A 12,940-nucleotide genomic window follows, 5' to 3' on the forward strand; every position below is an offset into this window, starting at 1 on the left:
AAAACTGAATCTAAAACCTTGAAAATGTCCCTTTTCACTAAATAACCTCTGAAGGAAATGCTGCTAAACTGAATCACTGATGGACTGAATTGTTTCTCACTAAATTTTTACTACTGTTTGCATCCAAACAAGCCTTAGTCTGGTGGTGGTTGTGGTGAAGAAGGACAATGAAAATTTTTGGTAACATTTTATAAATGTTATCACTTTTCATTGCTTAATTAAGGATGCTGATAGGAATAATTCCATCTTGTTTTGTTTAGTGAACAAAAACACATTGGTACAAACACTGACATGCAACGTTGATGAGTTCATCCAGAAAACCCAAATGCTTCAAAAATCACACAGGTGTTTGACTCCTTCAAGGAAAACTTTAGTTCACAGCAACATATGGAGCGCTCATCACACAGCCAGGCAGGAGACAGGTAGACTGAGTGAGATGGGCGGGGTAAGATGGCATCAGTTTGGGCACGAGTGGGGCTTGTGTGATTGACGCACCTTCCAGCAGGGTTGTTCTATAGTCCACAGACTCATGGGAGACCATTTCGTTGGTGGGGCTGACGCTTCTCGCGTTAGCCAGCCTATCCAAATGCTGGATGTTAGTGCAGCCATTGTACCATACCTCAGGCAGGTCTAGACACAGAGGGAGGGGTGGGAAAGAGAGCCAGTGATGGAGGGATGGCAGGAGATTAAGAAAACAGACAGGAAAAGAAAGAATAACTGAGCTAGGCATGATTCAGCAAACACACAAAAATACCACATCAGGCATACAGGCGTTATTTTTACCCACGGCCATCAAATATGGCCATTGGGTATTGCAAAGGCTTTGCGTCCGTCTGTCTGTCTGTCTGTGCTCAGCATAAGTCTAGTCCTATTAATGCCAGACTCTTGAAATCCACGAGGACCATTCTTGGGACACAGACCTTGAACATGTTCAAAGATGGTTAACCTTGCTGTATTTTAAGAAGTTTAATAAGTCACATTTTGTTATAAACTAATCTGTTTAGTTTTTGAGTAACGCAGGTGACAGCCAATCAGAGTAGAGCTGTACCTGGTCTCTTCAATACCACTTTGTTTTGTGTGTTTTTGTATACATATTACTCATATGTTATGTAAAAGCTAACGAGAAATAAACACTTCTAAAACCGAAAACACTGTTTTTGGAACCTAATAATAATCATTTATTTACAAGACATTTCACAATGGTTAGCACGGTGATGGTGTAGCTACTTGCTAACAGCTTTGTTTCTGGTATATTATGTAAAAGCTAGGGAGAAAAAAAAAACACTTCTAAAACGGAAAAAGCTGTTTTTGTAACCTGATAACTCCTCTGGAGTCATTTACAAGATATTTTCGGACGTTAGCTTGCACGTTAACTTTCGCTAACTCAAAGCTAACTTCCTATGGAGTTAAATTTGTCTCATTAATAACTACAAATGTACAGAGGGTGAACTACAAATATTCTTTAATTTGCACAACATGAGCAAATGATGATATGATTCGAACATGTACAAATTGTATGTAAGACAATAGGATCTTAATAATTAATTAAACAACTGCAAATTATAAACAACACGATGCTCATACAGCCAAGGGTATTGTAGCATGGCGTTATATTTATCACTTCACAGAGCAAGAGATCATACAGTTACTTGAAATACCATATTTTCTGGACTATAAGTTGCAGTGTTAAGCCAGGAGTGTAAAAACAGTGTAAAATAATTTACTTCTGTTTGCCAAGCAACAGGATAAGAATATTGTATCATTAAAAGAAAGTAGTTACTTGGACTTCCTCAGTAGCACAGAAGCACAAGTATTTAGTCAAAAAAACAAAAAGGAAAAGGAACACAACCTCTTCGGTGGAAGAAGTTTCACCTGAATGTTTTGATGAAGATAATACTTCATTTGTAAGAGCAGATATGGTTACTGAGGACTGTAAGTGATGTCAGTCAGTGTTACTGGTTAAAGTTAAAGGTTTTGGAGTTCAGGATGTTAGAAGTACCAGGCGACTGATGACCTTTGTCTCTTGGCTCTTACCATCGATGTGTTTGTTCCTCCTCCACATGAGCAGGGTTCCCAGTAGCAGCAGCAGCAGGCTGACACACACACAGCCCACGATCAGACCCGTGTAGTCCTGCTCCTGGGCCAGCGTCACCTTACCCAGGTGTCGGATGGAATCTGCCTGGCGCCACTGAAACAAAGAAGGTGAAAGGTCGCTGAATAGTGATGAGGAGAAATTCTGATCGCTGAACAAAGGAGCTAACTCTAGCACAAAAATCTGCGGACGTCATGTTAACACTTAGTTAATACGCCACCAGGCACATCAAAAACACATATTAGAGTTTGTAGCAAAAAAATATCGCACACACTGAGGTGACACATGCTGAAATGAGCAATTTTTTGAGCTCCAAGAAACGGGTACAGTTGCTATTCCTGCCCCTGTCCCTCATCCGTCTGTCTGTGGCACAGAGCAGCAGCATTTTCAAGTCAAAATGCTCCTTTGGACAGGAGAGTTTTCACATGGATGCACAAAACCATGGGACTTTGAGAGGGCACACTGTTTTCAGCATTTTCAGTGAGAAAAAAATCCTGTGTGTGTGTGATTTGTTTCTATGACAACAATAAACAGCTAACAACTATGTTATAATGATGTAAGGTGATAAAAAGTACTCACCCTCAGCCAGGGCCAAACTGTTGTGGTTCAGCTCTGTTGAGTTATTTTTGTGTGTGTTTCCACCCTGTCCTTTAGTGTCTCTGGTCACCTGTCCTGTTTCTACCGCTGTCCTGCGTACGTATGTGTCTTAGTGCATGTGGGACTCGGTTCCCCATGGGACGTGCGCACTGCACTTGTTGTGTGGGGCCACATTCCTCGGACATGTCCATGTCCGTCTGTGGTCAAGAGGGTATGTGTGTGTGATGGCTGCGTGGTCCTGCAGTCTGTGTGTGAGTACGTGTGAGAGTGTGTGGGTGGTTTAGTCTGTCACGGTGGGAGTGAATGTACGAACCAGCCGTTCCTTTCTGTGTGCTCCAGTCCCTAGGTGTGTGTATCTGCATGTGTGAGTGTGCGTGAGTGCAAGCTTGCGTGTGTCTCCCTGCACCTGTCTCCCCGCCCCCTGGGAGTGCGCATGCATGTGCGTGTCTGAGTGTGTGATGGCATGAGTGTGTTTGTGTCATTTGCCTCCCTCCTGCATGTCCCAGCTCATCTGTGTGTGCTTTTGTGCGTGTGTGTAGATGTCTGTGTGACTGTGAGCATGCGTGACTCTGATCCGTTGTCTTGTGTCTGAGTGTGGCAATGGGCGTGTCCCCCGCTGTCAGTCTCTGTGTTGCGTCTGCTCTCTGTGGCTTCAGGGCACCTTCCTCTGTCCTGTTGTGGTTCTATCTGGGTTTATAATTCTTGATCAAGTTTATTTGTCACACTCCCTGTGAACCCTGCGTTGTTTAGATTAAGATCAACCTGTTTGTCTCCAGTACCTGTGTTTCACATGTCACACACCTGTCACTCATCAGTGAGACTGTTTAAAGCCTCAGCTGTCTGTCTTTTCATTTGCCGGGCGATTGTATTCAGTCCTGTCAGTGTTTTGCTTCTTGTCACAAATTTGGTCCGTTACCTCCTGTGGTCTTTGTGTTTAAGTGTGTGTGTCTTTTGGGCAGCTGTCATTTTATTATTATTATTATTATTAATATTTTTTGACCTGTTTTTTCACTTTTTTAACTTCTGCACCGTTGTAGATTGCTGTCACTCGTAGAGTTTAGTTCTCACTGTCAATTTTGACAGTCACCTTTAGTTGTCTTTTTAGAATTTTGTCCTCACTGTCATTTTTTGACATCCTCCTTCTGTTGTCATAATCACTATTTTTTTTCAGATTTTTGGATGTTTTTTGGATTTGTGGTGTTGCTACAGAAGATGACTAAGAGTCAAAAATACGCATCATCTTCTGTTATCTCTGCCACTTTTGAGTTCCACTGAAATAAACACCTGTTTATGCATTTAACCCTTTGTTGTCTGGTTATCTGCTTCTTGGGGTCTCGTTGGTGGTTTAAAATCGTAACACAAGCACCTGTCCAATCTGCTATCACAGATGAGTTTTTGTCTCTATTGTCATAGATTCTGAGTGACAAATAAGCAAAATAAACCTCTCTCTCTGTTTCCAGAAAAAGCACTGCAGTGATGTCATGACGTCTTTGTGACAGGTTCATGGATTTTCAAATTAAAAGCACTCAGAGTGGACCACTTTTTCGTGGTAGGTGTGGTGCCTTTTCTGGAGGTGGCCACATGTACTCCATTCTAACGTCCAAAAAAAAAAAAAAAGCCATATGGACACAGGCCTAAAGCTACATAACTGTGATTTTATGAAGGATAAGGTGCAAGGTGCAAATGATGCAGCATATGTGGAATCACAAAATCTTGATTTGAATAGAGAGTTTTTTTTCAAATAAAATTAACCACTGGTAAATTCCAATTCAGTTCCCCATCTGTGCAGCCTCTGAATAATTTTATCAACTTCACTGGGTTTTTTAGTGATTTCAGCTCATCCTTATATTGCATTATTACAAAAATGTGAGCTGCACCACAGCCATGTGCGGCAGAGGACTTCAGATCTGAAGGTCATGGGTTGGATCCCTGGCTGTCAACTCAAGTCAAATCCGGGAGCATGCATGGCACTGGATGGCAACCAACCAGGCAACTGCTCCATTCTCACATCTGTTTGTTTAACACATAAGAGAAAATCTCTCTGAGCACAATCTCTCACATGCCTATGTTATTTAAGGAGAAAGTGCATCTATATGGCCGTGTTGGTCGTGTTTGGGTTCAGTGTTTGTTGGGAAGGTGTAGTGACACGGACCCACAACAGGGGGCATTAATGAGTGGACAATGGATGAGCCAAAAAGTAACAATTTAATGTTGTGAATTGCACAACGGAATGCAGACAAAACAAAATAGAGGAGTACAGTCAATCGTATACAAGGTGACGTGTGGGCAGGCTCGAGGATAGAAGACGTCTGTCCAAAGAAGAGCCGGATCCCACACGGCTTCCACCGCCAGCGGATCTGAAGAACACCGGAGCCGCCAAGTCCCGAGTCCCAGGTGGCCACTGTCTCCAGCTGTCAGACCAGGTACTGCTGGCAGAAACAGAAACAGTTAATGGTGGGTGTGTGACAACACACCCAGTAATCGTCCCCTGAGTAGTTCCTCCAGGAGGGAGAACCTCCACCTCCAGAAACAATGTCACCCGTGCAGCTCCTGTTGGTCTCTTTCCTGGATGGAGTGAGAGGCGAAGAACATCGCCCTCTCACTGTCCGCCAATCCAGCCCCGACAGAGCCCGCAGGAACACGGCTGCACACAGAACATATTTTAATCTCAATATAAATCGCAGAGAAGGTTACCTTGCTTGGTAGCTGATTTCTTGGCGGGGAGGTGGAGTTGCAGTCCGGCCTTTATGGTGATGGTGTTGAGTGGTGGATGAGTGACAGCTGGTATGGATGATGAGTGACAGCTGTCACTCCCGGTCGCTCCGACGGCCTCTCGTGCTTGAAGCCCGCAGTTCAAGCAGGGCGCCATCTTGTGGTGGTGGGCCAGCAGTACCTCCTCTTCAGCGGCCCACACAACAGGACCCCCCCCTCAACGGGCGCCTCCTGGCACCCGACCAGGCTTGTCCGGGTGACGGGTGTAGAAGTAGGCCAGGAGGGCCGGGTCCAGGATGAAGCCCCTCTTCACCCAGCAGCGCTCTTCGGGTCCATAACCCTCCCAGTCCACCAGATACTGGAAACTCCGGCCCTTTCGACAGATGTCCAGGAGCCGGCATACTGTCCACGCGGGCTCCCCGTCGATGATCCGGGCAGGAGGCGGCGCCGGTCCAGGGGCACACAGAGGTGAGGCATGGCAGGGCTTGAGTCTTGATACATGAAAAACGGGGTGTATGGTAAAAGGTCCTATGTACCTGTCCTTTAGCTTCTGGGATTCCACCTGCAGGGGGATGTCCTTTGTGGATAGCCAAACCTCCTGCCCGGGCTGGTATGCAGGGGCCGGGGAACGCCGGTGGTCTGCATGGGCCTTAGCCCTCGTCCAGGCTCCGAGCAGGGCAGAGTGGGCGGTACGCCACACCCGACGGCACTTCCCCCGATTGGGCCTGGACCGAGGGCACCCCGACCTCTCCCTCCACTAGCGGAAACAATGGGGGCTGGTACCCCAAACACACCTCAAATGGGGAGAGGCCGGTGGCAGATGAAACTTGGCTATTATGAGCGTACTCGATCCAGGCCAGATGGTCACTCCAGGCCATCGGGTGTGCGGAGGTCATGCAGCAGAGGGCCTGCTCCAATTCCTAGTTCGCCCGCTCTGCCTGTTCGTTCGTCTGGGGGTGGTACCCGGACGAGAGACTTACGGTGGCCCCCAGTTCCCTGCAGAAACTCCTCCAGACCTGGGAGGAGAACTGAGGACCACGATCTGAGACAAGGGAATCCCATGCAGACGCACGACGTGGTGGACCAGGAGGTCTGCAGTCTCCTGGGCTGTCGGGAGCTTCAGGTGGGCCACAAAGTGGGCCGCCTTGGAGAACCGGTCCACTATCGTGAGGATGGCAGTCATGCCCTGGGACGGCGGGAGGCCCGTGACAAAGTCCAGGCCGATGTGAGACCAGGGGCGATGAGGCGTGGGCAGAGGCTGGAGTTGGCCTTGGGTCTTGTGATGGTCGGCCTTGCCCCTGGCGCAGGTGGTGCAGGCCTGGACGTACTCCCGGACATCGGCTTCCAGAGACGCCCACCAGAAGCGCTGCTGGACCACTGCCATGGTTCTTCGCACCCCTGGGTGGCAGGAGAGTTTAGAACCATGACAGAAGTCAAGGACTGCAGCCCTGGCCTCTGGTGTGACGTACATCTTGTTCTTGGATCCAGTCCCCGGGTCCAGGGTCCATGTCAGGGCCTCCTGACGGTCTTCTCCACGTCCCAGGTAAGGGTGGCCACGACAGTGGACTCGGGGATGATGGTTTCCGTTGGGTCTGACAGCTCGGTCCTGACTTCCTCCTCATGCACCCGGGACAGGGCGTCAGACCGTTGGTTCTTCGTCCCGGGGCGGTATGTGATCTGAAAGTCAAAACGCCCGAAGAACAGTGACCAGCGGGCTTGCCTGGGATTCAGACGCTTGGCGGTCCAGATGTACTCCAGGTTCTGATGGTCTGTGAAAACCGTGAATGGTACCGAAGATCCCTCCAACAGGTGTCTCCACTCCTCCAGAGCCTCCTTCACCGCAAGAAGTTCCCGATTGCCGACGTCATAGTTCCTTTCACCCGGGGTCAACCTGTGGGAAAAGTAGGCACATGGGTGGAGAACCTTGTCGGACTCCCCGCTCTGGGATAGCACGGCTCCTATCCCTGAGTCAGAGGCATCCACTTCGACTATAAACTGGCGTTTTGGATCGGGCTGCACCAGAACTGGCGCAGTCGAAAACCGGCGTTTCAACTCTCTAAACGCGGCTTCGCACTGATCCGACCAGGTGAAGGGGACTTTTGTGGAGGTCAGGGCTGTCAGGGGGCTAACTACCTGACTGTAGCCTTTGATGAACCTCCGGTAAAAATGAGCAAAACCGAGGAACTGCTGTAGTTTCCTACAGTTCGTTGGCTGATGCCAATCTCTCACCGCCGCAACCTTGGCCGGATCAGGGGCGACGGAGTTGGAGGAGATAATAAACCCCAGGAAGTACGGTGGAACTCACACTTCTCGCCCTTCACAAACAGACGGTTCTCCAACAACCGCTGCAGGACCTGACGTACATGCGTAACATGGGTCTCAGGATCCGGGGAAAAGATGAGTATATTGTCTAGATATACGAAGACAAACCGATGCAGGAAGTCCCGCAAGACATCATTTACCAAAGCTTGGAACGTTGCGGGGGCGTTAGTGAGGCCGAACGGCATGACCAGGTACTCAAAATGACCTAACGGGGTGTTAAATGCCGTCTTCCATTCGTCTCCCTTCCAGATCCGAACCAGGTGATAAGCATTCCTAAGATCCAGTTTTGTGAAAATTTCGGTTCCATGCAGGGGCGTGAACACTGAATCTAACAGGGGCAGAGGGTATCGGTTGCGAACAGTGATCTCGTTCAGCCCCCTGTAATCAATGCATGGACGGAGTCCGCCGTCTTTCTTGCCCACAAAAAAGAAACCAGCACCCATCGGGGAGGTGGAGTTCCGGATCAGCCCGGCAGCTAACGAGTCCCGGATGTAGGTCTCCATTGATTCGCGTTCCGGACATGAGAGGTTGTACAGCCTGCTGGACTCAACGCTCAAGATCAAATCAATGGCACAATCATACAGACGGTGCGGGGGAATGGTGAGCGCCAGATCTTTGCTGAAAACGTCAGCAAGATCGTGGTACTCACATGGCACCGCCGTCAGATTGGGGGGGACTTTAACCTCCTCACTAGCTGTCACACCAGGCGGAACTGAGGATCCGAGACACTCCCCGTGGCAGGTTTCGCTCCACTGAGCCACAACCCCAGATGACCAATCAATCTGGGGATTGTGCTTTATCATCCAAGGATAACCCAAAATCACACGGGAGGTAGAAGGTGTTACATAAAACACAATCTCCTCCCTGTGATTACCAGACACCACCAACGTCACTGGCTGTGTCTGGTGTGTGATTAATGGAAGAAGGGTGCCATCTAGTGCCCGTACCTTCAAAGGTGAAGGTAGAGCCACTAGAGGGAGCACGACTTCCCTTGCCCATCTGCTGTCCAGCAGATTCCCTTCCGACCCCGTGTCTACCAGTGCTGGGGCGTGACGGGTCAGATCCCCACTCAGGATCGTAACTGGGATGCGTGCGGATTTGCGGGGTTTCCCCGCGTGCGTGTTATGGCCCACCCTTAGCCCAGTTTCTAAGGGCGGGCGTTGTCGTTTAACCGCTTGGGGCAGTTCCTCTGTAGATGCTCACTCGAGCCACAGAAAAAAACACTCCCCGCGGGCCAGCCTCCGTTGTCTGTTATTTAATTTAACTTTGGCCCTGCTCGTGTCCATACCTTCATCAGCAGGGGGAGCTGTTGCCACACGGGAGTCACAGGCTGTGGAGCGGGGGGAAGGCGGTACCCTTTCAGACCCAGAAGGAAGAGGGACGGCTCGTGCCCGGCCACGCCCCCCGCCCTGCTCCCAACGGTGTTCCTCTAATCGGTTATCTAATCGTACAACCAGATCAACAAGCCCATCGAAATCCCGCGGTTCGTCCTTAGCCAGTAAATGCTCCTTCAGGACCGGAGACAGTCCATTTACGAAGGAGGCGCGGAGTGCAACGTTGTTCCAGCCGGACCTCGCTGCCGCGATGCGGAAGTCGACTGCGTCCGCTGCACTCCGACGCCCCTGTCTGATTTACAGCAGCAAGTTAGATGCAGATTCGCCTCTATGGGGGTGATCAAAAACCTGTTTGAACTCCCTCACAAACCCAGTATACGTCGTTAGGAGCCGTGAATTCTGCTCCCAGAGCGCTGTAGCCCAGGCGCGTGCCTCTCCTAGAAGCAAATTTATTACGTAAGCCACCCGGCTGGTGTCTGACTTGTACATGACGGGACGCTGTGAAAAGACGAGCGAGCACTGCATTAAGAAGTCCGCGCACGTCTCGACACAGCCTCCGTACGGCTCCGGAGGGCTTATGTAAGCTTCAGGGGATGGTGGAGGGGGTCGTTGAACAACCAGCGGAATGTCTGTTTCAGGCCTCCGGTCAGCAGGAGGAGGTGCTGCAGCAGCGCCCTGAGCTTGCGCTTCCACCCAGGTGGTGAGAGCCTCCATCCTCCTGCTCAGTGACTAAGTCCAACCGAGCAGTGAAAAGCGGTTAAGATTTGCTGCAGCTCACCTAACACGCCTCCTGCTGACGCCTGTTCACCTCGCTCTTCCATTGGCTGTTCAAGCGATGGTTGACGCCCCTCGGGATCCATGACGCTGGCCGAGAAATCCTGTTGGGAAGGTGTAGTGACACGGACCCACAACAGGGGGCGTTAATGAGCGGACAATGGATGAGCCAAAAAGTAGCAATTTAATGTTGTGAATTGCACAACGGAATACAGACAAAAACAAAATAGAGGAGTACAGTCAATCGTATAAAAGGTGACGTGTGGGCAGGCTCGAGGATAGAAGATGTCTGTCTAAAGAAGAGCCGGATCCCACACGGCTTCCACCGCCAGCGGATCTGAAGAACACCGGAGCCGCCAAGTCCCGAGTCCCAGGTGGCCACCGTCTCCAGCTGTCAGACCAGGTACTGCTGGCAGAAACAGAAACAGTTAATGGTGGGTGTGTGAAGACACACCCAGTAATCGTCCCCTGAGTAGTTCCTCTGGGAGGGAGAACCTCCACCTCCAGAAACAATGTCACCCGTGCAGCTCCTGTTGGTCTCTTTCCTGGATGGAGTGAGAGGCGAAGAACATCGCCCTCTCACTGTCCGCCAATCCAGCCTCCGACAGAGCCCGCAGGAACACGGCTGCACACAGAACAATATTTTAATCTCAATATAAATTGCAGAGAAGGTTACCTTGCTTGGTAGCTGATTTCTCGGCGGGGAGGTGGAGTTGCAGTCCGGCCTTTATGGTGATGGTGTTGAGTGGTGGATGAGTGACAGCTGGTACGGATGATGAGTGACAGCTGTCACTCCCGGTCGCTCTGATGCCCTCTCGTGCTTGAAGCCCGCACTTCAAGCAGGATGTGGATGGGGCGATTAGTCATAATAGTCAACTACGACTAGCTAACATCCGACTAGTCGACTAATTTTATTAGTTGATTAGTCGAAAGCATTTATTAAGTTAATTTAAGAACTTAATAAATGCCTTTGAAGGTACGGGCACTAGATGGCACCCTTCTTCCATTAATAAGAACAACCCCAGGTTTCTTTTCAGCACTGTAGCCAGGCTGACAAAGAGTCAGAGCTCTATTGAGCTCAGTATTCCATTAACTTTAACTAGTAATGACTTCATGACTTTCTTTGCTAACAAAATTTTAACTATTAGAGAAAAAATTACTCATAACCATCCCAAAGACGTATCGTTATCTTTGGCTGCTTTCAGTGATGCCGGTATTTGGTTAGACTCTTTCTCTCCGATTGTTCTGTCTGAGTTATTTTCATTAGTTACTTCATCCAAACCATCAACATGTTTATTAGACCCCATTCCTACCAGGCTGCTCAAGGAAGCCCTACCATTATTTAATGCTTCGATCTTAAATATGATCAATCTGTCTTTGTTAGTTGGCTATGTACCACAGGCTTTTAAGGTGGCAGTAATTAAACCATTACTTAAAAAGCCATCACTTGACCCAGCTATCTTAGCTAATTATAGGCCAATCTCCAACCTTCCTTTTCTCTCAAAAATTCTTGAAAGGGTAGTTGTAAAACAGCTAACTGATCATCTGCAGAGGAATGGTCTATTTGAAGAGTTTCAGTCAGGTTTTAGAATTCATCATAGTACAGAAACAGCATTAGTGAAGGTTACAAATGATCTTCTTATGGCCTCAGACAGTGGACTCATCTCTGTGCTTGTTCTGTTAGACCTCAGTGCTGCTTTTGATACTGTTGACCATAAAATGTTATTACAGAGATTAGAGCATGCCATAGGTATTAAAGGCACTGCGCTGCGGTGGTTTGAATCATACTTGTCTAATAGATTACAATTTGTTCATGTAAATGGGGAATCTTCTTCACAGACTAAAGTTAATTATGGAGTTCCACAAGGTTCTGTGCTAGGACCAATTTTATTCACTTTATACATGCTTCCCTTAGGCAGTATTATTAGACGGTATTGCTTAAATTTTCATTGTTACGCAGATGATACCCAGCTTTATCTATCCATGAAGCCAGAGGACACACACCAATTAGCTAAACTGCAGGATTGTCTTACAGACATAAAGACATGGATGACCTCTAATTTCCTGCTTTTAAACTCAGATAAAACTGAAGTTATTGTACTTGGCCCCACAAATCTTAGAAACATGGTGTCTAACCAGATCCTTACTCTGGATGGCATTACCCTGACCTCTAGCAATACTGTGAGAAATCTTGGAGTCATTTTTGATCAGGATATGTCATTCAAAGCGCATATTAAACAATATGTAGGACTGCTTTTTTGCATTTACGCAATATCTCTAAAATCAGAAAGGTCTTGTCTCAGAGTGATGCTGAAAAACTAATTCATGCATTTATTTCCTCTAGGCTGGACTATTGTAATTCATTATTATCAGGTTGTCCTAAAAGTTCCCTAAAAAGCCTTCAGTTAATTCAAAATGCTGCAGCTAGAGTACTGACGGGGACTAGAAGGAGAGAGCATATCTCACCCATATTGGCCTCTCTTCATTGGCTTCCTGTTAATTCTAGAATAGAATTTAAAATTCTTCTTCTTACTTATAAGGTTTTGAATAATCAGGTCCCATCTTATCTTAGGGACCTCGTAGTACCATATCACCCCAATAGAGCGCTTCGCTCTCAGACTGCAGGCTTACTTGTAGTTCCTAGGGTTTGTAAGAGTAGAATGGGAGGCAGAGCCTTCAGCTTTCAGGCTCCTCTCCTGCGGAACCAGCTCCCAATTCAGATCAGGGAGACAGACACCCTCTCTACTTTTAAGATTAGGCTTAAAACTTTCCTTTTTGCTAAAGCTTATAGTTAGGGCTGGATCAGGTGACCCTGAACCATCCCTTAGTTATGCTGCTATAGACGTAGACTGCTGGGGGGTTCCCATGATGCACTGTTTCTTTCTCTTTTTGCTCTGTATGCACCACTCTGCATTTAATCATTAGTGATCGATCTCTGCTCCCCTCCACAGCATGTCTTTTTCCTGGTTCTCTCCCTCAGCCCCAACCAGTCCCAGCAGAAGACTGCCCCTCCCTGAGCCTGGTTCTGCTGGAGGTTTCTTCCTGTTAAAAGGGAGTTTTTCCTTCCCACTGTAGCCAAGTGCTTGCTCACAGGGGGTCGTTTTGACCG

The 12,940-nt window shown here is 48.2% G+C and overlaps 1 protein-coding gene across 1 annotated transcript in view; it reads right to left on the reverse strand.

Annotated features, from left to right (window-relative positions):
- Positions 1 to 12,940, reverse strand: part of met (MET proto-oncogene, receptor tyrosine kinase) — a 258,333-nt gene that overhangs the window by 32,351 nt on the left and 213,042 nt on the right. The window contains exons 14-15 of the mRNA XM_034175737.1: positions 2,035 to 2,188; positions 496 to 630 (exon numbers count right to left, since the gene is read on the reverse strand). Of these exons, the coding sequence (XP_034031628.1) occupies positions 496 to 630; positions 2,035 to 2,188 (289 nt within the window). The remainder of the gene's footprint in view (positions 1 to 495; positions 631 to 2,034; positions 2,189 to 12,940) is intronic.

This window comes from Thalassophryne amazonica, chromosome 8, assembly GCF_902500255.1.
Source record: "Thalassophryne amazonica chromosome 8, fThaAma1.1, whole genome shotgun sequence".
Lineage (NCBI taxonomy): Eukaryota > Metazoa > Chordata > Actinopteri > Batrachoidiformes > Batrachoididae > Thalassophryne > Thalassophryne amazonica.